We start from the raw sequence: 25902 nt of genomic DNA on the forward strand, positions 1-25902 counted from the left end.
CTCGAATTCAGAAATCTGCCTGCCTCTGCCTCCCAAGTTCTGGGATCAAGGACGTGTGCTACCACTGCCTGGCAAGACTTGAAGTTCTTATCATACAGATCTTTCACTTGCTTAGTTAGAGTCACACAAAGGTATTATATTATTTGTGACTACTGTAAAGGGTGTTGTTTCCATAATTTCTTTCTCAGTCTGTTTATGCTTTGTGTAGAGAAAGCCACAGATTTGTTTGAGTTAATTTTATATCCAGCTAGATTGCTGAAGTTGTTTATCAGGTTTAGGAGTTCTCTTGCAGAAATTTTGGGGTCACTTATGTATACTAGCATATCATCTGCAAATAGTGATACTTTGACTTCTTCCTTTCCAGTTTGTATTCTTTTGATCTCCTTTTGTTGTCTAATTGCTCTGCCTAGGAATTTAAGTACTAAATTGAATAGGTAGGGAGAAAATGAATAGATAGGGAGTTCAAGTAGGAATTCAAGTACTAAATTGAATAGGTAGGGAGAAAGTAAATTGAATAGGTAGGGAGAAAGCCTTGTCTAGTCCCTGGTTTTAACAGAATTGATTGAAGTTTCTCTCCACTTAGTTTGATGCTGGTTACTGGTTTGCAGTATATTGATTTTACTGTGTTTAGGTATGGGCCTTGAATTCCTGATCTTTCCAAGACTTCTATCATGACAGGGTGGTGGATTTTGTCAAATGCTTTCTCAGCATCTAATGAGATGATCATGAGGTTTTTTTCTTTGTGTTTGCTTATAAAGATTTTGTTGATGGATTTTTGTATCTTGAACCATCTTTGCATCCCTGGGATGAAGCTTACTTGATCATGACAGATGATCGTTTTGAAGTGTTCCTGGATTTGGTTTGCAAGAATTTTATTGAGTATTTTTGCATCGATATTTATAAGGGAAATTGGTCTGAAGTTCTCTTTCTTTGTTGGGTGTTTGTGTGGTTTAAGTATCAGAGTAATTGTGGCTTCATAGAACGAATTGGGTAGAGTACCTTCTGTTTCTATTTTGTGGGATAGTTTGAGGAGCATTGGTTTTAGGTCTTCTGTGAAGGACCGATAGAACTCTGCACTCAACCCATCTGGTACTGGGCTTTTTTTTGGTTGGGAGACTATTAATGACTGTTTCTATTTCTTTAGGGGTTATGGGACTGTTTAGATTGTTAATCTGATCCTGATTTAACTTTGATACCTGGTATCTGTCTAGAAAATGTTCCGTTTCATACAGGTTTTCCAGTTTTGTTGAATGTAGGTTTTTGTAGAAGGATCTGATGATTATTTGGATTTCCTCAGATTCTGTTGTTATATCTCCCTTTTCATTTCTGATTTTGTTAATTATGATTATGTCCCTGTGGCCTCTACTTAGTCTGGCTAAGGGTTTATCTATTTTGTTGATTTTCTCAAAGAACAAGCTCTTTTTGTTTCCACGTGGTTGATTTCAGACCTGAGTTTGATTATTTCCAGCCGTGTGGTGGATAGTCCTGGGGCTAATTATATTTGATGTTAATTCTGTTCTCCTGTGAGTGGTTGTGAACAAGAAATGAGCCAGCACTCAGGTGATTTCCTGTAAACCTGCTTCCCACCTTAATTTGTAAAATAAAGGGAGCTGATAATTGGGCAGATAAAAGGGAAGGTGGAGTGGGAGGTAGGAAGAGGGAAGAAGGAGAAAATGGAAGAGGGAGAAGACACAGAGCAGGGGGAAGACAAAGAAAAGTGGAGAAGAAGCACATGGCCACAAGTTCTTTTTTTTTTTTTTTTGGTTTTTCGAGACAGGGTTTCTCTGTGTAGCCCTGGCTGTCCTGGAACTCACTTTGTAGACCAGGCTGGCCTCGAACTCAGAAATCCGCCTGCCTCTGCCTCCCGAGTGCTGGGATTAAAGGCGTGCGCCACCACGCCCGGCTCCCGGCCACAAGTTCTAAGGGGTTCATAAGTGTGGAAGATAGTAGTGTAACGGTAGATCTGCTCGATCTAGGCACACAGCATGTAATCATATTAACTGTGTTGTGTTTGCACTGCCCGGGCATATTTGGGAGATTTATTGTAACACTGTCATCTACTCCTCTTGGGTAAATTTGCTTCTTTTTGTTCTAGAGCTTTCAGGTGTGCTGTCAAGTGGCTAGTGTATGCTCTCTCCAGTTTCTTTTTGGCGGTACTCATTGTGTCCCATAACTTTGGGTATGTTGTGGCTTCATTTTCATTAAACTCTAAAAAGTCTTTAATTTATTTCTTCCTTGACCAAGTTATCATTGAGTAGAGTATTGTTCAGCTTCCACGTGTATGTGGGCTTTCTATTACTTATGTTGTTATTGAAGATCAGCCTTAGTCCGTGGTGATCTGATAGGATGCATGGGATTATTTCAATATTTTTGTATCTGTTGAGGCCTGTTTTGGGACTGATTTATATGGTCAGTTTTGGAGAAGGTACCATGAGGTGCTGAGAAGAAGGTATATCCTTTTGTTTTAGGAAAAAATATTGTATAGATATCTGTTTAATCATTTGTTTCATAACTTCTGTTAATTTCACTGTGTCTCTGTTTAGTTTCTGTTTCCAGGATCTGTCCATTGATGAGAGTGGGGTGTTGAAGTCTCCCACTACTATTGTGTGTGGTACAATGTGTGCTTTGAGCTTTACTAAAGTTTCTTTAATGAATATGGATGCCCTTGCATTTGAAGCATAGATGTTCAGAATTTAGAGTTTATCTTGGTAGATTTTACCTTTGATGAGTATGAAGTGTCCCTCCTTGTCTTTTTTGATGTTTAGGTTGAAAGTCGATTTTATTTGATATTAGAATGGCTCCTCCAGCTTGTTCTTGGGACCATTTGCTTGGAAATTTGTGTTCCAGCTTTTTACTCTGAGATAGTGTCTGTCTTTGTCCCTGAGGTTGGTTTCCTGTATGCAGCAAAATGTTGATTCTTGTTTATGTAGCTGCTGCAGACAGACCTCAGTTGGGTCCCCGATCCACAGGATAACGGGGTTCCAGTACAGGTGGGCAAGGAGTTGTCGAGTGTGCTGTATCTGGATGTAATTTGTTAAATTGAGCATCCAACTTCTAATACAGAAGAAAATAGGGAAGTTAGGCGACACATCAGCAAGGTACAATGAGGTTACTGGATGCTTAATGACACTAACACAAAACAGAGGAATGCAAACATAAAGACTGGCAGGAACTGGGCAATAAAACAAGTGAGACAAAGTCAGCTCTATCCAAGGTCAGCTATAGTCTTAGAAGCCAGGTGTGAGGTCTTTACACTCCTAGGGCAATGGTGTTCATGCCCAAGTCATGGTTTTAATTCAGGAGTTCTGCTTCTAGCTAACCTTCTCATGAATAATGCAATACTCTAAAACCACAGTCCAATCTACTTCTTAAACCATTGTAAATCCCTGCATATGGGAGCGACTTGGCTTTTATTCTGAGTGATAGTGGGGGAGGGGGGAACTTTCTACTAATAAGTAATATAGTCTGCCATACATAAGTATAAGAAGAATTCTAAGCTTACTTTGCTAAGGTTACCCTGAGATTTCTAACTCTATGTAGTAAATAGTAATGCCTGATTTCTTTCACTATCTCTCTTACAATACTAGAGGCAATTCTGAATGTCACTGCATAGGCAACATTCTTATTGAATTCCAAGCCCAGGGTCAGCTCAAGGACTACCTAGGGCATTGGTGAAGGCCAGGAAGCAAAGCTCTATTTTGCTTAGGTATTTGGCAAGTCATTGCTTGGAGGCACCTATAATAAAACAATACTGAAAGAAAGCACACATCCATTCACAGGGATGCTCTTGAGCGCGTCCGACTCGACCAGCAAGAACGACGCTGCAACAGGATCCTTCTGCACGCGTTTATTGGGAGAGCTTGATTGCAGAGGCGAAAAGACCCTCAGCCCAGCCCTGGTGCTGCTTTATATAGGCCTAGGAGAGGCGTGTCTCACACCCGGATTGTGTTGTGTTTGGTTGATGCTTACAACCTCATTTGCATTCTTACATCTGATTGGTTACTTTCTCTCTCTTCTGATTGGTCAATTTCTCTCTCTTCTGATTGGTCAATTTCTCTCTTCTGATTGGTCAATTTTGGTCAATTCTCAAAACCTCATCTTGGCAAAAAACTTTTCTACCTATGTATGTGTGGTGGCCAGCAGAAGCCTGTGCCACTCTGCAACGGGACATGTGGCTTCCCACATCTCCCCCTTTCTGTTTTAATAAAATGAGGCTGGACTAGGCCTGTGCAATTATGTCCATCTGCTGTGGCTCCTGTTTTAGGTCGTTCCTCCAATGTCACAGTCTTTTCCCGTTGTAGGGTAACCCTATCACCACCGGGCCCCATGCCTTAGGTTGGCCTGTGCATGAGGAAAGTTGCCCGTCTCTGGATACCCCAGTGCTGTGTGACAGTAACTGCTAAATGACCTAGGGCGAACTCTGCAAAAGAGGCCAGCCAAAAAATGAATTAGTGGGGAAATCATGATCACCCTGTCGTATGCATCAATGTGCAAGGGCTGATCAATGATTGTTGAGTCTCTCTCATGTGCAAGAGCAGAGAACTCAGATGCCGACTAATTCTTGAGCATAGATAACCAAACTTTAGGGGAGGCGCCGTTTTCAATAGCCAATAGTGCCTGAGTTATAATTACCTTGTCACGTTTTTGTTGTGTTCTAAATTTGCATACCAACCAGAGCATGAGCGCCAATCCACAGCATATGGCAGCACCAAACAAAATCACTCCCACCCATTCCTTAAAGTAAGAGAAAGCAGAGGAAAGCCAAGAGGTAAAGTCTCCAAAGGTCACAGGTTCCACTCTGGTTCCATTAAGGTTCAGGATCTGTATCTGCAGCCTCTTCTGCAGCCTGTCCAGCTCCTGCGACCAGTTTCCCTTCAGATAATTCGATAGGTCTGTACTTTTAATAAAAGAATTATTAATATACCTATTGGGAGTAATGCATACATGCAGAGTGGATGCCACACAACTCATTTGAATGACATCCATCATCTGTTCCATGTTATGCTGTAAAATATCCACTCTCTGATTCACTAACATTAATCCTGAGGCGATATGAGAATCCACCCTTTGCAGAGTGAGCAATGCCTCAGACGTTTTTTCTGCTATCTGACTTATGGTATCAGCACTATTAACTTGATTGGCCATAACAATTCCTGCGGTAACCGCTGATGCTGCAGACACTACAATGGCAGTGACAATGGCAGCTGTGATTCCAAAATCTCTCTTCTGCCTAATTAGACTCATTATTGGGAACTTCTCTGGATCTGCCTCAACAGGTACAGGGACCAAGATTGGTAGCTGTACCACTAAGGCTAAGGATTTGGTTCCATTCCAGCATTGTGTCAAAAAACAAGTGATATTTGTACAATCTAACCATTCTGTATCATTTTGAAATTCAGCCAATATAAAGAAAAATGGAGGACTAACACAAACTTCTACTGGAGAGGTAGTCATATTTCTGATAACTCTATTAGTTGTCACATTATCTAAATGAGCAGAGGTATTGGAAAGTGTGGCAGAAACATTAAGTATCTCATGAAAGGTGCCAGTCAGCAGTGCAAAGGCTGACAGACTGGTACTAGCACCTGCCTCATTGCTTAAAATCCATTGGTAATATGGCCAAATATTTTCTTTTCCTGTAGCATCTTCCTTATCATTCATTACAGAAAAATCTAAAGGAGGTGACAAAGCAAAACCCTTTGCTATTTCTTTTCGAGGAAAAATTTTTGATTGACAAGGTGAAAAAACTATAGGAAATGTGAGGTCCGGATGACACCAGGGCACGCTGCGTTTAGCAGTAGCATTGCCAACAGGCCATCGTGATCTTTTGGGAATAGTCACCTTTCCCTTTATCATAATAGTGGTGATGTTTATAGGTGAAGTTATATTATTTCCAACATCACCTGAGCCTAATTGCTCTCCTTGGACGACTTTCGTTAAAGCATTAAGTAACACTCCAGAGCTCACTTTATTTTGGATAATGGGGTATGCCCAATTAGAGATAATCTTTTTCTTTAAAAATATACAGGGTGTAAAAGGTCTATCCACATCATGCACAAAGCATAGTGTATAATTTAAATGAAAACTCGTACTATTATACACCCGTGGCTCTTGAGGAGTTTGTCGTGCACAAGGCACATCCAGAAAACATTCTGTTGCATAAAACAAAGGCAAGGTGGAAGAATTGGAATGTACCGGTAAAGGTACTGGCCATGATCTTACTATGGCCCACAAAGGTATACTTATCCCGGTCTCAATCATCAGGAGCAGGAATAGCAGGATCATCTTGGGATTCATCTTGCTCTTTCACGGTCCTTGTCAGTCGCGTCGGGACCCAAAGTGGATTTTCTTCACCCTGTGGAAAAACACAAATAGCTCCCCGGGATCTGATTAAGATAGGATCCGGGCCATACCATTTATTATCAAGGACATTTTTCCATTTGACCATTTCATTGGGCGATTGAGGCCATTGTCCGTGCCTTTCGGCTGGTGATCTTCCAGCATCATCCAATTTTAAAAAATTAAGAGTAAATATTGTAAGGGATAGAGCCATCTTTGGCGTCATAGCCTCTATTCCCCCTTTCTGTTTTTGCAAATATTGTTTCAAAGTACGATGAGCTCTCTCAATGATGCCTTGGCCCTGTGGATTATAGGGCAGTCCAGTAATATGTTTCACTTGCATTTGTTTGCAAAATTGGCTAAATTTAGAAGAAGTATATGCAGGACCATTATCTGTCTTTAGCACTAGGGGCTTACCCCATGCAGCCCAAGCCTCTAAGTAGTGAGATATGACATGAACTGCTTTTTCTCCTGACAAGGGAGAGGCATGTAGGACACCAGAACTGGTATCGATGGACACATGTACATATTGTAATTTCCCAAAAGCTGGGATATGAGTGACGTCCATTTGCCAAACATCTAGGGGTCGCACTCCGCGAGGATTAACGCCCACGGAAGGTGCATTAATGAATTCTACACACCTACCACACTGTAGGACAATATCTCGAGCTATTGTTCGTGTGAGCTTAAACTTTTGTCATAATGTAGAAGCAGGGACATGATAAAGTTGATGAAAAATTTTTGCACTTTCTATAGAATTGTGTGATAGGAAAACCATATCTCTGGTGGATGAATCAGCAATTGCATTACCCTTAACCATAGGTCCAGGTAATGATGTATGTGCTTTAATATGTTGAATATAAAAGGGATGCTCACGCATCAAAATACAATTTTGTATTTTCATCAAAGTTTCAGTTACTGGACTAGACTGCTTAAAATTTCCAACAGTCTCTAACATTAGTACAGCATTAACCACATAAACAGAATCAGAGATAATATTTATGGGCATAAGAAATCTTTTAAAGACTTCTAGAACCACCAGACATTCTACCAATTGAGGGGCTCCTGGTGTAAATTGCAACCTCACAGCCTTTTCATTAATCACATAACTTCCAATTCCTGTTTTGGATCCATCTGTATAAATATCAATGGCTCCCTTTATAGGAGTGTTAGCCGTTACCTTTGGAAGTATCACTGGATGTAATAACAGAAAATGTAATAAAGGATGTTTAGGATAATAATTATCAATTAAACCAGAATAACTGCATCTAAGAATAGCCCATTCATCTATAGTCGCACACAATGTTTGCATTTGTGCAGCAGCATAGGGGACAATTATGCTATCCGGCATTTTTCCAAAGTGAGTAATTGAACTTTTTATGCCTTTATGGGCCATATTTGCCACCATGGTGGGATAATGCTCTATAGTCTTATTAGGGGATATATGTGGATGTATCCATACTAAAGGACCATCTTGCGATAATACAGCAGTTGGCAAATTTATGGTTCGTAATATGCATAGGCAAAAAGGTTTTTGCTCATTTATACGATTTAGCTGTGCTGTTTGGATTGCTTCTTCTACCTTCCTAAGAACATCAGAAGCCTCAGGTGTTAATTGTCTCAATGAGGTAATATGTGATTCACCTTCTAAAATTTGAAATAAAGGTTTTAATTCCGAAGTAGGGATCCTTAAATAAGGTCGAATCCAATTTATATCTCCTAATAATTTTTGAAAATCATTTAATGTCTTTAGATGATCTTTTCTTATACTAATCTTTTGTGGGGTAACACACTGTAAAGTAATAGTGGCTCCTAAAAATTGACTAACATTAGACTGCTGTACCTTTTCTGGTGCAATAATCAAGCCATTATTTTTTAAAGTTTCATTAAGAAAGCCATATGCTCGCTGTATACTTTCTTCTTCAGGTCCACAAATCACAATGTCGTCCATATAATGACAAATTTTTAAGGAGGGGAAACCATCTCTGACTGATTGTAAAGCTTTTCCTACATATAATTGACATATGGTAGGGCTATTTGCCATTCCTTGGGGTAACACTCGCCATTGATACCTTTTATCAGGCTCCATATGATTAACAGAAGGTAGGGTAAATGCAAATCTAGGTTTATCTTTCTCGTTTAATGGAATGGAAAAGAAACAATCCTTAATATCTACTACTATAATTTTCCAATCCTTAGGTAGAGCTGAAAGTAGGGGGAGTCCTCTTTGTACAGGACCCATAACTTGCATTTGTGCATTAATGGCTCTGAGGTCATGTAACAATCTCCATTTACCTGACTTTTTCTTTACAACAAAAATAGGGGTGTTCCAGGGTGATTGTGTGGGTTCTACATGTCCCAAGTCTAATTGTTCTTGTACTAATTCTTTAGCTGCTTTTAATTTCTCAGAGGATAAAGACCACTGAGGCACCCACACCGTGTCCTCTGTACACCACGGAATGGGCAAAGGCTCCTCAGCGGCCCCTAGAAAAAACCCAGCCCTTTCTTATCTGCTTTTACTGTGGCTTTAACTGGTGAAATTCTACCTTGTAAACTTTTTCCTAGACCTAGTCCAGGTATATATCCCATTCCTTTCATCATTTCCTTGCTTTTCTGAGAATAATCATTTGTCAGTATAAAGTTCATGGCTGACATCACATCTCTTCCCCATAAGTTTACAGGTAAAGGGAGTACATAAGGTTGAAAAAGCCCTGTCCTTCCTTCTTTATCTTTCCATTGTAAGGATTTTGCACTTATAGTTGGGGTAGCCTCATATCCTAATCCTTGTAAGCTATGTGATGATTGATTAACAGGCCAAGAAGCAGGCCACCAATTACTAGATATAATGCTTTTATCTGCTCCTGTATCCATTATACCTTGAAAGGTTTTTCCTTCTATTTGTAAAGATGTGTACTTTCTTTTCAAACCTATTCTTTCTACCCTTTGTACACTGCTTTTGCATATGACCTGTTTTCTTGGGTTCGTTCATGTTGTTTAGAATGACTCCAACCTTGAGTTTCCAATTTTAAGCTAACTTTCTGTTACAAGCAAAAGGCTGCCTGCCCCTTTAAAAGCTCCATTTGCAATCGGCCCTCAACAGGGCTTTTTCAGCTGTACTTGACTCCCAGCCACCATGCAGCTAACTTATCAGTTTCTGCTGTGCAGACTGAGACTGCTTTTTATTATTTTTCAACATGAAACACAGAACATCATTCAATCATCCAAACATGAATTGACAAACATATAGACAATTTGGTGCACCAAAAACAGACAATAGACAGCTCAAAGGGACACAGATATCCTAACCAGAGCTAAGAATCTCTCCATAGGAGTCAGAGAGGAAGCAGGACGTCTCCCATTTTCCTTCTGTCCCTAGGAGGGCTCTGAAATAGCTTATTTTCATTTTTTCTCTTTCTTCTGGGAATTCTGCACAGTGGCTGCTTCTAATAGTTACTCCTCTTTCCCCGAGAGCTATCGTTAAGCCTTTGATGAAGGCTGCCTCTTTAGTCAAAGTCCTCGAGAGGAGGGTAAATTGACTTAATTTTTTGTTCTTCATTTTTTATATTATCCTTTATATCTTTATATTATCCTTTGTATCTTTATATTATCCTTTGTATCTTTATATTTTATATTATCCTTTGTATCTTTATTTTTAGCTTCCTTTCTTTTTCTCTTTTTTTATATTTCTTAAGTTACTTATTTTTCTGCGCGTGTCTTCTTTTTCCTTTCTCTCTGTTTCTGATATGCCTTCCTGGTACTCCTACAAAATCGCTGCCCTTCCTTAACAGCTGGTCCCACACAAACCCAGCAACAACTACCAGACCTACTGCGTAAGAAAGTGTACCTCTCAGAGACTTACCTTAATTTCTTTATACTTACTAGTACCACCGTTCCTCAGCTGAAGAGTTCTGAATCCACGCAGTTGAATCCTTCTCAGCAGTCTGTTTTGCAGGAACACTTTATTAACACCGCTCCCCAGCTGAAGAGTTCTGAATCCACGCCGGATCCTTCTCAGCAGCCTGTTTTACGGGAACCTTTATTAACCGCTCCTTCCCCGCGATGCAGTTCTGAATCCTCCCTGTAGCAGGGGGTCTTCGCTCGTGCCTGAAGATGTTTCGTCCCGGGTTCTCGGCACCACTTCTTGAGCGCGTCCGACTCGACCAGCAAGAACGACGCTGCAACAGGATCCTTCTGCACGCGTTTATTGGGAGAGCTTGATTGCAGAGGCGAAAAGACCCTCAGCCCAGCCCTGGTGCTGCTTTATATAGGCCTAGGAGAGGCGTGTCTCACACCCGGATTGTGTTGTGTTTGGTTGATGCTTACAACCTCATTTGCATTCTTACATCTGATTGGTTACTTTCTCCCTTATCTGATTGGTTACTTTCTCTCTCTTCTGATTGGTCAATTTCTCTCTCTTCTGATTGGTCAATTTCTCTCTCTTCTGATTGGTCAATTTTGGTCAATTCTCAAAACCTCATCTTGGCAAAAAACTTTTCTGCCTATGTATGTGTGGTGGCCAGCAGAAGCCTGTGCCACTCTGCAACGGCACATGTGGCTTCCCACAGGATGCCACGGTTCCAGGAGACTAAGTTTCTGTGAATGTTTCGCCTTGGGACTGCATCCAAGCTTTTGAGCCTGTAACTCGAGTCACTACTGGAGTGGGTGTAGCAGTTTCTCATCTAGCTGAAAGGAGTTGCATGGTTGGTTCCCACACAAGCAGCAAAACTAGAACAAAGGAACACAGACTCTGGAAAGAGCCTTACTTCAGAGATCCCGTTGCACATAGATGGTGTCTGGTTCCTTGACCGGGTGCTAGGAGGAAGGCAGTGAGAAGCAGACAATAAAAGCTGCCTGCTTCCAGCTGAGGTGCACAAGCAGTTTGTTTCTGCAGAAGTCCCCCTTCCCCCTAGGCTCTCTCCTACAGCAAGTGTGGTGAGGTTTGCTTCTGCATTTTCCCTCAGAAGCACTGGACCCCTACTTCCCCATCCCACCTTGCAGTAAACTCGGGGGTTCTTTCTACCTCCCTGGCTGCTCTGAGAGGACTCAAGAAGTCATGGGTGCCAGCCTAAGTAAGGCAAATGACAAAAACTCCTCAGTTTCAGTGGCACCAAGGCCAGCACTCTCTCAGATAACCAGTTGCAGCTGGTGCCTATCCTTGAAGAAAGGAGATTAGGGTCCCACACTGAAATCATAGAAAAGAGGTAATCAGAGGTCATAGACAGTTATGGCCAGCCATAAAACTAGTTCCTAATAGCCCCACGAAGACACTCTTTAACCCCCCTCTCAGCCTCTCGATTCTGCCCTACCGAATGTCTGAATTATGACTTACCTCTCCTGCCTCCCCCCCACCCCCTTCACCCTAAGCAGTCAAGGAGTTTCTAACTATGCTGCATATAATTGCTAAAACACCCAAGCTTGGGGTCGCACTCCAGACCCACACTGTGAGGAGGTTTTGATTTGAGTCAAGACTCAAATAAAGGACTTTTATGCAAATTGCAGTGGACTTCAAAGTTCTTGAGCTCTCCTGGGTTTCCTACAGAATTGGAGCATAGCATATCCACCAGATAAATAGAAACAGAGATTTTTAAATTTTGATTTAATTCCTTTTAAGGACAAAAGGAAGATTGAAAGAAAAAAATGCTTTAAAGAAATTTAAAAATCTTGCCAGGGCAAATACTCTGGACTTTTGAACATGGTCTACATGAGATTTATGGAATTGCTTTTGCCTGGTACGACGTAAATAGAGCCTGGAAAAAGGCTTATACAGTAGGTAGACATAGATAATAAATAGTGAGGCTTTCGACCCTTAAAAATTAGATAAAAAAGCAGGGGTTAGGAGCCTAACCTATCTCATACAGTAGAAACTTAGGCCTTGAGAATTATATGTACCCACAGAGATATTAATCACCATAGTAGATTATTTAAGTATACATAGATGTATAAAATATTGAGGCTTTTGATCTTAAATTATAAGTCAAAAAGCAGGAGATGGTGAAGAGGCACTTTCTCAATGGTTAACATTTGTTTGGATTGCTTTAGTTGCTTTGAATTGCTTTAATTATCAAAATTCGTGTGGTTTTGAGTTTGGTGGTTATATTAAAGTTCTTCTAGGAGAGAGGTCAAACTATACCTTTAAGTGATTTCTGGTTACTGGACCAATGGCATGCTATTTTTGGAGAGAGGCTCTATATTTGTGTTTACAGGAAAGGAGAAAATGCTTTGGACCCCTTCTAGAGTGATATGGATCAGACATTACATGAGAAGTCACCCTAAGAATTTTGGCAATAGAAAAGAAACTTTCGAGAAAATCAAACAGGACAGGAAATTGATTTGCTGATTTCTCAACATGGGAACAGCCTGGTAACTGACTTAGACATAAAATATTTCAACCCAAAACTTCAGCTAAAATTAGACAATAAATCTTGTTGGCATGAATGAAGATTTATTACGATTGGTTATTGATCAAATTAACTCATAAGAGGATAGTGTCTTTCACATGCTCAAATTAAAAACAAAATCATTCTTAACTAATTTGTGCACCTTGCACAATTCATACAAATATCTTAATGGTACTAAAATTTTGGTTGTGAGATTCATATATTTCAGAATGTACAGCTGTGGCAAAATTCATCCTCAGAGATGCTGACCTGACCTGCTGTTCCAGCCCCCTGCTTCCTGATGCTGTCCAGAGACTCACTTACAGAGCAGCTTTAGGGATTGCTGCCAATTTCAGATGATCACACTTCATTCAACCTTTCAGATGGATCCAGTCAAAACTTCAGTCAATCTCTGAGCCTTCTAAGCATGCAGAGACTGAATAACAGTTACCAAAGCTAGCTTTCTAAAGTCTAATCAATTTTTCTAATTTTCCTACTCCTTCCCACCACTTTAAGGAATTTCCCCTATTCAGCAGGAAGAAGTCATGGAGAATCGTCAGCCTTGATTCATTTGGTTTGGGTGTCTGGTTATGGTTATTTAACAAATTTTAGATAGGTTATCATTGTAAGGGATAATTTGGAAATGGACATAATTTTGAAAAGGGAGGAAATAGGATGGATTACTAATTTTATACTTGAACAGAGTATTATGTAGCCATAATCTTACATTGATATACATTTTTATAATTGATGCAAAATTGAAGTTATAATTTCTTACAGAATTTATAAATTGATAGAGAATTAAGACTTTCATTGGTATAAATCTGTATATTGACACAAAATTTGAAATTGAAATTGTTACTCTTAGGTAGGCATTGTGCCTATGCAACTCATTTAAGAACACAAGACTTTGACTCAGTCCCTTTATAACTGCTATTGCAAACTGTTTAGGATGATTAAGTAACACAAGTTAAGGGTCAGAGAGTAAACTCATGGTTAGGTCAGATTCTAATTTAATTATAATAAAATGTTTTTAATTTATTCAAGTAGAAATGGCTATGAGTAGCTAAGGTTTAACAGTTCAAATATACTTTACAGAGATAATCTTCAAAAACCTCAGAAATCCACAGATTGTGACATTTAATGTTATTACTTTACTTGGGATCAATTGACAATGAGACATGTCTGCTCCTGATAGCTTCCCCATTCTCCTCCAAAGAAGAAATTGAGCATCAAAACCTGTACATGGAGTTGCTCCAGTAGTGGCAAGATAGCCACTGGACAAAAGTTGCCCTATTCATCTGCTGACAATATATTGTCCAAAGAGGACAAACAGATGTGGGATAGTTGACTGCTAGGCTCTACCAAGGCAGGGTAAGCTAGTCCTTCATTTTCCTGCTTCATCTCAAGGCCTGCCAGATGGCTCTGGGACAGAAGACTGAAGACAGATGCTCTAATGTTTTGAGGAATAGGGGACTGTCCAGGTAGTCAGCAGTCTCTACAATTTGTTTAAGTTTTGGAAGCTATGTTTTTGTGCTACCTATACACTCAGGCAATATTTAATTTGTTCTTGGATTTCTGACAGGGTTGAAGACTAGTTATAGTCTTATAATTAAACTAAGTTGTTTAGCATTGATAGAGATGCTGTAGAGTTAAAAGTATTGTTTTCAGATGATAATACAGGCTAAAATCAGAATTATAATTACAATTATAATTCAGGTATAGAATTATTAGCAGGGGAAAGTTTAGGAGTCTCAGGAGTACTGTAGGGGAGCATTGGTTAGTGGGAGAAGGTTTAGGAATGCCAAACCTTTGAGCTAGTCATGTCATGCCAAAAATTAACTGGTGTGTGTGTGTGTGTCTTTCATTTGTGAATTCAGATTGCTTCTGAGTAGGTGTGCACGTGTGACCCACCGGGAGTCAAAGTGGTGTAGCCAACTGCTGCTACAAAAGTCTAATCTATTTAAAAAAAATTAAATAAACTTTAATACTAAACTTTGGAGTGATGTTTTTATGCACTTTGTAAAGATTGTCTCTGCATTTTACAAATGCTGATTTGTGAACTGGCAGAGATGTGATTACAGGCTGGACTTTGATGTCATTAAGCATCATCTATCTCAGTGGTTTGTAAACACTCCCTCTCTTACCTCTTATTTAAAAGTTGATGGTCTATGAGAGAGAGAGAGAGGGAGAGAGGGAGAGAGGGAGAGAGGGAGAGAGGGAGAGAGGGAGAGAGGGAGAGACAGAGAGAGACAGAGAGATACAGAGAGACAGAGACAGAGAGACAGAGACAGAGAGTGGAGTCAGTTTGATGAGGGAGATTTGCTAGTGAGACTCTGAGGAAGATGTAAGCCAGAGTAAGAAGGAGAGGTTACTAAATAGCCACATGGCAGAACTTAGAATAGAATAAATGTGTTAATAAGTTATGTCCTAGTTGTGAACAAGCCTAGCTATATGGCCTAGGCATTTATTCAGGAGCTGTCAGTCCCATTACACTAAATAGTAGTTTTAAATTTTTCATCATCTGAGAAACGTTTCCATCAAGTATGGGACCATCATGAAATGCTGTCACAACAGCATTTGTTTGTAAAGAAAAGCAGTACTGAAGCTAGTGCAAATATGAAGTCATACTTTCTAATATCCAACTGTTGCCATGTTCTTTAAAGTCACAATATGTAGGTATTTGTTATATTAACCCAAACTTGTAAGTGAAAGATTTTTCCCAGTATTAAGTACCAGTATCTGTTAGGCTTTCAGAACTTCCTGCAATGCATTTTACAGTCTGTCTCTGATCAAAGTGCAGATCAACAGATTCTGACTAGAATTTTAAAGATATTTTGAGTAACATATGAGAGAACACTTGGGGTATTTTCTACCAGTATTAGAGAATATTACCAGTAATATTACAATATTACTGGCAACGAGAAATTAAACTCACTGATAATTAGATGAGCAAATACATTGATTAATCAAAATAACAAATTAATAAACCACTAAAATAAATGTCTTCTTCAAATACCTTAGTATTAGGACATGGAAAGATCTGTAGCTAATGGTCTGGGGATGGGTCAGGATTCTCCTTCAGGAACGTGAATGTTGTCTTCTGCATATAGCTCTCAGCCAAAAGGCTTGCCCAACGTGCGGATTTCTCTCCAAGAGCATTCCATATTTAAAGATTAGCTGGTAATAAAGTAGAACAGCCTACCTCCTTGTTTCAGTTTGGAAGACTATGGAAGGAAATCTCAGCTCCTGACTTCCCCTGGGATACTGAATGACTCTTGTCTGGCCTGAGCTTTCTATTGCCGTGATAAAACAATATGACCAATGGCTTGGGAAGAAAATCGTTTATTTCACTTTATAGCTTATAATTCATCATTCAGGGAAGTCAGGGCAAGAACTCCAGTCAGAAAGACTCCTGAAGGAACTAAACCCGAAGTCATGAAGGAGTGCTACATACTGGCTTATTCCACATTTTTTGCTCAGCCTGATTTCTTTTAGCACCCAGGACCACCAAGGGTGGTGTTTCTTTTGGGACCCTGGGACAAGAATCTGAGGTGCATATTTTACATATGAAAACAGATCTGGCTTCCAGGTTCTCTCAGCATCCCTAAGTCTCTACCTGGCATACCCTATCCCCAACCCTGAACATTCCAGCCCAGGGAATGGGCTGCCCTTCCTCCAGACGCTCTTTGTTATACAATCTAGACATTTTGCTCTCTCTTTCTCTCTCCTCTCTCTCTCTCTCTCTCTCTCTCTCTCTCTCTCTCTCTCTCTCTCTCTCTCTCTCTCTCCCCACCCCCTGCCAAAAGCCCTTTCTTCCCCCCCCCTCCCATGGCGACCCCCCCTGGCCTCAATTCTAGGGGGCCAGTAAATCTGCTTTTAATATAATCTAATCTGGTTTGAATTGGCTCATTTTACCGGAGAAAGGACCTATCAGGAGGCACCACCCACAGTGAGCCGGTCCCTCCCACATCAATCACCTATCAAGAAAATTCACCACTGCCTTGTTCATAGGCCACTTTGGTTGAGGGCATTTTCTCAGTTTAAGTACCTCAATGACTCTAACTTTGTCAGCTTGGCATAAAACTAGCCAGCACACCTCTACTGCTACTTACTCCTGGCTCAATTGTTCTCTGTCCTCTTCCGTAACCCCTACTTCTCTCACAATGGTAGGTGTTGGCCACAAATGGCACATTCTCAATAATGCTACTCCACATAAATCAGGGAGTTTTGAAAGTATGGCCCACGTCTACTCATATATGGAAATTTCAGAATAAATTCATTATTTTGTACAATTTGTGTACGCTAATTAAAATGTTTAAAGGAAATTAGTCAGAATCTACAATGGGACTTGGGGGCTGGCTCACTTGCCATACAATTGCAAATGGGAGTCCATCCTGGTGAAAGGATTCCTAAAAGCACCTAATACGTTATGACTCTGAATGACTCCGGTTTTTGTTATACTAAACACAGGGAGTTCTTTCCTGTATTGACTTTCCTCTTGCTAGGAGGAGACTGCCACCTTCAGGACACACACTAATGACGTGGGTGTCTGTGTGTGTGTGTGTGTGTGTGCGCGCGCGCGCGCGCCTGCCTGCCTGCCTGTACTGTGCCGAGGCTCTCATTAACTGGGGAAAACTGGTACAAAGAAATTTCGTCTCCACTCCACTCCGTGTTCTTTCTACAGGTCCAAGACTTATTGGGACTTGAGCATCACAGGTTTTTCATGATCATTTAAACGACAGTAAACATTTGTCGAGCGCTTACTACACCGCCAAGTGCTTTCACCACAGCTGTGAGACAGGAAGAACTATCACGACATCCTCTCTGAGAAAACGGGAATGAAATTATAGAGGAACAGTGGGGACCGCAAGACTGAACTCAGTCGGTCCACATCCCAGGTGCCTAAGGCACCAAAGCCTAACAGGCCTCCCGCCCCGCCCGAGCATGCGTAGAGAGACACCGAGAAGCCTGCGGTCGCGGGCGACAGAGGTCCAGCATGCCTTGCGTGTCCCGCAAGATGGCGGCGCCCATGCTGAGGCGCCTGTGCCGCGTTCCGCAGTCCCTGGTCTGGCTACGAGGGTCGCGTGCGGTGCGCCCGGGCGCGCGGGGAATACTGGTGGCACCGAGGGCCCGCGGCTTGTTCAAGGAGTTCTTCCCCGAGAGCGGCACGAAGACAGAGCTCCCCGAACTCTTTGACCGCCGCAGGGCGGGCTCGTCCCCCCAGACGGTGTACTGCGGCTTCGACCCCACGGGCGACTCGCTCCACGTGGGGCACCTGCTAACTCTGTTGGGGCTGTTCCACTTCCAGCGAGCCGGCCACAACGTGATCGCGCTCGTGGGAGGCTCCACGGCCCTCCTCGGGGACCCCAGCGGCCGGACCAAGGGGCGCGAGGCGCTGAGCGCGGAGTGCGTGCGGGCCAACGCGCACGCCCTGCGGCGAGGGCTCGAGGCCCTGGCGGCCAACCACGCGCGCCTCTTCGCGGACGGCCGGCCCTGGGGCTCTTTCACGGTGCTGGACAACGCGGCCTGGTTCCAGAAGCAGCACCTGGTGGATTTCCTGGCCACGGTGGGCGGCCACTTCCGCATGGGCACGCTGCTGAGCCGGCTGAGCGTGCAGTCGCGTCTCAAGAGCCCCGAGGGCATGAGCTTGGCGGAGTTCTTTTACCAGGTGCTCCAGGCCTATGACTTCTACTACCTTTTCCAGCACTATGGATGCCGGGTCCAACTGGGCGGATCAGATCAGTTGGGCAACATCATGTCTGGCTACGAGTTCATCCACAAGTAAGCTAGAATTGTTAGAGCCTACGGAAACCGGGGGACAAGTATACAGAAGTAGTGTGTTATTCGTTAGGAAGATTGTAAGCTAGAGCTGGGAGTTAGAGCTGCTGGAAGCAGACCGATCGATATTCAAAATTTGGATTTTGTCGGTTTTCCCTAAGTCGCCTTCAGTTTCTTTAGAAATTGTTATTTATCCTGAAAATAATTGGACTTCTGTTTAGAACTATGTGCATTAATTTAGCTTTTCGCCTCCATAAAGATTTTCACAGCGTTTTCTTTTTTAAAGATTGATCTCCATGTAACACCTGCATGCCAGAAGAGGGCACCAAATTCTAATATAGATGGTTGTGAGCCACCACATGGTTGCTGGGAATTGAACTCAGGATCTCTGGAAGAACCACTGAGCCACCTCTCCAGCCCTCACAGTTTTCTTGAGGAACATAGAGTACATGGCTGGTTCCTGTGCTACAGGACAAAACTCATTTAAAAATATTCAAAGCCACCTTCTAAATGTACCCCCTGGTACCCTTTCGCCCAACTTTGTCATTTTTCTACCTGATCCTTCAAAAAATCACGTCCTGTTGACCTGCTCAGGTGCATTCCTACAATTGCACTTAAGCACGACACATGTAAATATAAAATGCGTGTTTTTATGGTTCTTGAGGACCTGAGTCCAGACTGAGAAAGGGTTTTTAAAACATATAGTAAGTAACCAGACTTACATGTGTACTGTGCTTGGTGGAACTAATTGTGCGTAACAGAATACCATGAATGTATGTGTAGGTTGACTGGAGAGGATGTGTTCGGAATCACTGTACCTCTAATTACAAGTACAACTGGAGCAAAGCTGGGAAAGTCTGCTGGCAATGCGGTTTGGCTAAACAGAGAGAAAACATCACCGTTTGAACTTTATCAGTTCTTTGTCAGACAGCAAGATGATTCTGTAGAAAGGTAAGCTTTTAATAGGCATTTGAGAAAATTAATATGTAGTTATGATTCAGTGTTAGCTAGTGAATCTTTTTCTTTGTAGGTTTTTTCATTGTATTTAAGGTGTAAATTATTATGTCACATGATATTGCCATTAACTGTCATAATTTTGTTTATTTTTACAATACTAGAGTTGAACCCAGGGCTGAATGGCTATTTTATTAGGTAGGTGCTTAACTACTGAGCTACATCCCAGGTCTGGAGAAAAAAATGCGATGTTCTAAGTTGCTCAAGACAGCCTCTGGCTTAAGTCTTACCTCTTACATCTTTTGAGGCTTGGAACTTAGCCATAGAATCCCAAATGTAGGTAGCTGTTGTGAAGACACCACTCGTGTGAGTCTAAATTGTGTACTCTATCTTAATCTTCATAAACTAATTTTGTTTTATTCTTGCTGGTCCTCAAATCTTTTGTTATATAATCACGGATCCAGCTTTATCCAAGTGCAAATTTCAAAAGGGGAAGAAAACTTCTCAAGTCAGATGTGTTGGTCTGTGTTTCCTGTTGCACCAATAACAGTACCAACTATTCTAGAGTGATGCAAGAATAAACTTAGAGATCTTTGAAATAGTAGTTGCCAATCCTTACTAAAATAAATTTGTATATAAACTATGGTCTAAAATAACCTCTACTGGATAGCATGTCTAACAGAAATTCATGCATGTGTATACTAAGAAAAATATAGGTACTTGTAGCATGATTAGCATATGTTCAAAAGTAGACACAATGGCCACAGTAGAGTAAATCACAGAATATTAATAGCTTTGAAAGCTGTGCTTGTGACATCATAAGTCTGAATATGCTGGTGTGCCAAAGTAAGTTAGAAATAAAAATGCATTTTACTCATAATCTTGTATTTCTTAAGAGGATGATTTCATAGGTTTTTGCTTCATAATGGTTCACTACGCTTTGTGATAGATATGTGCTTTCTCTTCATAGCATTTTGCAAAAGTTAACATATGGAATGCTCTTCATTTTTTTTTTTTAATTTATTTTATTTGTATGAGTACACCCACTGTATCTGTTTTCAGACACCAGAAGACAGTATCAGATCCCATTATAGATGGTTTGTGAGTCACCATGTGGCTGCTGGGAGTTGAACTCAGGACCTCTGGAAGAGCAGTCAGTGTTCTTAACTGCTGAGCCATCTCTCTCTAGCCCTCTCATGTCAAATTTTTAAGGATATACATAAAACAAAAATGTCAAAGTATGCTTAGGAAGGAGGCACACATTTCTGCACTATTTTGTTACTTAAGGAAAATGGAAAATAAGTATTGAAAAATATTGTCCATTGGGGTTATGTGTCTTAGTGTACTGTATAAGTACATTCTACAGTTTTTCATTAATAAATTCAAAAGTGAATTTAGGGTTTTTCTTCCCAAGATAAGCTAGTGGATGCACATGGAATGTTTCATCTCTGTCCTGCAGGTACCTGAAGCTTTTCACTTTCCTTCCCCTCCCAGAGATTGATCACATCATGCAGTTACATGTCAAAGAACCAGAAAAGCGAGTTGCTCAGAAACGACTTGCTGCAGAAGTAACAAAGCTTGTTCACGGACAAGAAGGTCTGGACTCTGCTAAAAGGTTGGCTTTACAACAGCTAATGGGCTAGTTAATAGTCTATATATCTATAACATGATATATCTATAACACAGCTCCTTTACACATAAGGCTCACAGAACATCTTGAGAGAAGGGGACAAAAGGGTGTCTGGGAAATTGGCTGTGAGAATGTGTCCTGGAAATGACAAGGAAGCTTTACCCACGATACCACAGTATGACTGCCTAAACATGTATGTATGTATGTATGAATGAATGAATGTATGTATGTCATCATGGAAGGGAGAAATCTCATGAGGCCCCACCCCTCAACAAAGAACTACAGGCAACTAAGGAATTCTGAGAAAAGTTAAAACTTACTGAAAGTTAGTGGATAGACAAGAAAAAATGGAAATGATGTTTTAAGAGTTTCTTATGGATTACTAACTTGTACTGTATTTAACTTAAGTATTTTTATGTTGTCTTTACTAGAGAAGTCTTTAAGTTAGTGAATTACACAAAATAGATATTGCTGTTGAAACACATACTGTGGAACACAGTGGGCACTCTATAGTTATTTGGTGGTTTGTGTGGGGTTGGGGGTGAAACGGTCCCTAATGTAGCTTTATGTTTTTCAGGTGTACACAAGCCCTTTACCATAGCAGCATAGAGGCACTGGAGGTCATGTCTGACCAAGAGTTAAAAGAATTGTTTAAAGAAGCTTCATTTTCTGAATTAGTTCTTGATCCTGGAACGAGTGTCATAGACACGTGCCGTAAAGCAAACGCCATTCCTGATGGCCCTCGAGGGTAAGGTTTTGTGATTTTTAATTCGAGGCAAAATTGTGCTTCACATAATGTTTCCAGGGTGTTTTCCTGGCAGTGCTTTAATGTAACTCACTTCTTGCAGAAGTTGGGTTAAGCCAAACAATAAAGTCAAACCGGGAGTTCATACATAGAAAATACCTTGAACTCTGAAGGACTCCTTCAAGTGTTGCATCATTCAGCTCAGGGATTTGTTGACAGAGAGGCGAAGATTCGTACAACTTCCCTCATACTTTGCTTGTAGCCTCAGGGCTTTGGAGGATAGGATCTATTTTAAAATTTAATTACTGAAAAGAAATGAGAATAGAAATAGAACTTCATAAAATTTATAAACTAGAGAGTATTCTGGAGAATTACATTTTTCTTTTGCAGAAGAAAATGGCATATTGCAATTTCTTAGTTCTACCATATTATTAGGGAATACTTTTGCTCTACAAGAAGTGATATGGAATGCAATGTCCATTTATAACAGTAACAGGTAGAAGGAAAAGCAATAACCAGAAAACCCAAGTAAGTGCCTCATCCCTTGGACTCTGTACATAAAGTTCCTGTCACTTGCCCATGGTTACTACATGAGTGACATTTGTTACAGTTGCTTTCTTTGTTTTGGAATGTTTGACTCTCCAGTGAGATCTAAATTGTGTGTGTAGATAAATATGTCTCCTCCCTGTTCATGACCTGCCACTCAACCTTATTTATTTATTCCCTAATAATGTGCCAAATTTAACCTGGAGTCAAATTCTCTGTACATCAAGTCTAGTTTTCTGAATCTTCTTATGAACTTCACTGATAACTAATTTGCTGATAACTAACTTTAACCTCTATTTAAATCACCCAAATTAGCTACAGTCAGAAGTAATGCTACATTTTTCATACCATACATAGGGTTGGTCTGTATAATATTCAGCCTGGAAACAGCCTGCCTAGAAGAAATACAGTTGTAAATAGAATTTTGTTGTAGGCTTGATTTTATAAAGCTGTGTTCACTGAGCTGCTTAACTTTGTTTAGTAACACATGCCACTTTCAAGGGTCCCTTTTGTTTCCTCGCCTTGTCAAAATTCCTGCTGTCATCCAGTGTCTTAACACCTTATGTATCAAGGAAGTTCCCAGAGCTTACGACCCAGTCAGTGTTCCCCAGTTCTTCATCTAGTCCTCACAGCACAGCACCATGCTAGAGAAACTGGTATGTCAGCATTGTCCTCTCTCTTTAATACTAATGTTTGTTTAGCACACAGTAAGCTCTTTATTGAATGAACTGAATGTAAAATTCAGTTAAACTTACTTTTTAGCATATATTTATTAAACCAGCTATTGATTTCCCATTTATGAAATCAGCTGATTAAGAATTTTGTTTTTATTTTAAACAGTACTAGTTCATAGTCTCAGAATTTTCCAGTTTCTTATCATTTCTAAAGATTCTAGTGGGGTTATTCATTACCTGTATCTACAGGTAGCATACTTTAAAAGCAAAATTGTTCTTTTTTGTTTTTCGGAATCTGTCTGGGAGTTTTCCCACCACAAGACTAGATAAATTCTGAAAGTGAATCTGTCAAAGCTGATATATTTCTGTTTTTTTTTTTTTTTAGACAGGGTTTCTCTGTGTAGCCCTGGCTGTCCTGGAACTCACTCTGTGGACCAGGCTGGCCTCAAACTCAGAAATCCACTTACCTCTGCCTTCCAAGTACTGAGATTAAAGGCATGAGCACCACTGCCCTGCTCAAAGTGGATTTAGTTGAGCCTGATGGTTCAGGCCTGTAATCTCAGATACTTGAGAAGTTGAGGCAGGAAGATCACAATTGTAAGAGCCACCTGAGCTGCAGTGTTAAGTTCAGATGAGCACAGGCAGCTTCCTGACACCTAGCCTCATGTTTAAGGCATTAGTCGGGTCAGGTGAGTGCTCCTAGTTATAAAACTTTTCTATTTTCAGGTATCGGATGATAACAGAAGGTGGAGTCAGTATAAATCACAGACAAGTAACAAATCCTGAAAGTGTTCTAGTAATTGGACAACATATTCTCAAGAATGGACTTTCCTTACTTAAAATAGGAAAAAGGAATTTCTACATTATAAAATGGCTTCAGTTGTGAAAGTTTTTGTCCAAATTTGTCTATCATCCATTTTCAAAATGTGGAGGTCTTCAGAAACCCAAGAGTGGAATATACACAAGGCCCCTCACAATGTAAATACTCATGTGCATTTCAAAATAAAATGTTACTTAATTGTAGTTCATTTCTTTACACAAGAACAATCCTTCTTGCTACTTGGGTTGAAGAAGTGTTGCAGTGGAAATGACTGTATAAAGTTGCACAGTAGGTAAGGTGCAGAGCACTTTACTGATTGCAGTAGTGCAACACAGCTCTACAAACTAGCCAAGCTTCTTGTCTGTTTAGACTTGAGAAATCTGTTGTAAAGTTAAACTTCTTTTTTTTTTTTTAAATTAGGTATTTATTTCATTTACATTTCCAATGCTATCCCAAAAGTCCCCCACATGCTCCCCCACCCACGCCCCCACCCACCCACTCCCACTTCTTAGCCCTGGCGTTCCCCTGTACTGAGGAAGATATGGGCCTCTTTTTCCACTGATGGTCGACTAGGTCATCTTCTGATACATATGCAGCTAGAGACACGTGCTGGGGGTGGGGGGTGGGGGGTAACTGGTTAGTTCATATTGTTGTTCCACCTATAGGGTTGCAGATCCCCCCAGCTCCTTGGGTACTTTCTCTAACTCCTCCATTGGGGGCCTTGTGATCCATCCAATAGCTGACTGTTGAGCATCCACTTCTGTGTTTGCTAGGCCCTGGCATAGTCTCACAAGAGACAGCTATATCTGGGTCCTTTCAGCAAAATCTTGCTAATGTATGCAATGGTGTCAGAGTTTGGAAGCTGATTATGGGATGGATCTGCAGATATGGCAGTCTCTAGATGGTCCATCCTTTCGACTCAACTCCAAACTTTGTAACTCCTTCCATGGCTGTTTTGTTCCCAATTCTAAGAAGGGGCAAAGTGTCCACATTTTGGTCTTTGGTGGACTCCAGAAAATCAAGTAACCCCATTAAAAAAATGGGGCTCAGAGTTAAACAAAGAATTCTCACCTGAGGAATACCGAATGGCTGAGAAGCACCTGAAAAAATGTTCAACATCCTTAATCATCAGGGAAATGCAAATCAAAACAACCCTGAGATTCCACCTCACACCAGTCAGAATGGCTAAAATCAAAAATTCAGGTGACAGCAGAAGCTGGCGAGGATGTGGAGAAAGAGGAACACTCCTCCATTGTTGGTGGGATTGCAAGCTTGTATAATCACTCTGGAAATCAGTCTGGCGGTTCCTCAGAAAATTGGACATAGTACTACCGGAGGATTCAGCAATACCTCTCCTGGGCATATATCCAGAAGATGTTCCAACTGGTAAGAAGGACACATGCTCCACTATGTTCATAGCAGCCTTATTTATAATAGCCAGAAGCTGGAAAGAACCCAGATGCCCCTCAACAGAGGAATGGATACAAAAAATGTGGTACATTTACACAATGGAGTACTACTCAGCTATTAAAAAGAATAAATTTATGAAATTCCTAGGCAAATGGATGGACCTGGAGGGAATCATCCTGAGTGAGGTAACCCAATCACAAAAGAACTCACACAATATGTACTCACTGTAAGTGGATATTAGCCCAGAAACTTAGAATACCCTGTTGCTACCGTCTCCGACCCGCAGAAAAAGAAGCGACAAAACCAACATCCTTCTCAAGGCAGTTTATTCAGGAACTTCACAATGTGCAGTGCCGCAGACCCTCTGGGTCCCTGTGTCTGCGTGGAACGGGGTCTCTCGTCGCAGGTGGGCAAAGCGTGGATGAGCGAGTGACAAACAGACACACACAGGAGAGTTCGTGTGTAGAATCTGAATGTAATTTTTCCACTCGAGCAATAGACTTTTTATGCAGAGTACAATAAGGAAGACGGGTGACATATTTTCAAGGTACAATTGAGGTAACCGGATGCTTAATGATTCTTACACAGAACAGAGGAATGAAAACGCAACAGGTCTAACAGGAACC

At 40.9% G+C, this 25902-nt stretch overlaps 1 protein-coding gene across 1 annotated transcript; it reads left to right on the forward strand.

Annotated features, from left to right (window-relative positions):
* Positions 1–17696: 17696 nt before the first annotated feature.
* Positions 17697–24074, forward strand: Yars2 (tyrosyl-tRNA synthetase 2). The gene is made up of 5 exons (XM_021185072.2): positions 17697–18500; positions 19281–19448; positions 20911–21066; positions 21659–21829; positions 23773–24074. The coding sequence occupies exons 1-5, from the start codon at positions 17716–17718 to the stop codon at positions 23930–23932; spliced, it is 1440 nt and encodes a 479-aa protein (XP_021040731.2). The 5' UTR covers positions 17697–17715; the 3' UTR covers positions 23933–24074.
* Positions 24075–25902: the final 1828 nt, after the last annotated feature.

The sequence above is a fragment of the Mus caroli genome, unplaced genomic scaffold, assembly GCF_978045245.1.
Source record: "Mus caroli unplaced genomic scaffold, Mus_caroli_1 scaffold_17, whole genome shotgun sequence".
NCBI classification, from domain to species: domain Eukaryota; kingdom Metazoa; phylum Chordata; class Mammalia; order Rodentia; family Muridae; genus Mus; species Mus caroli.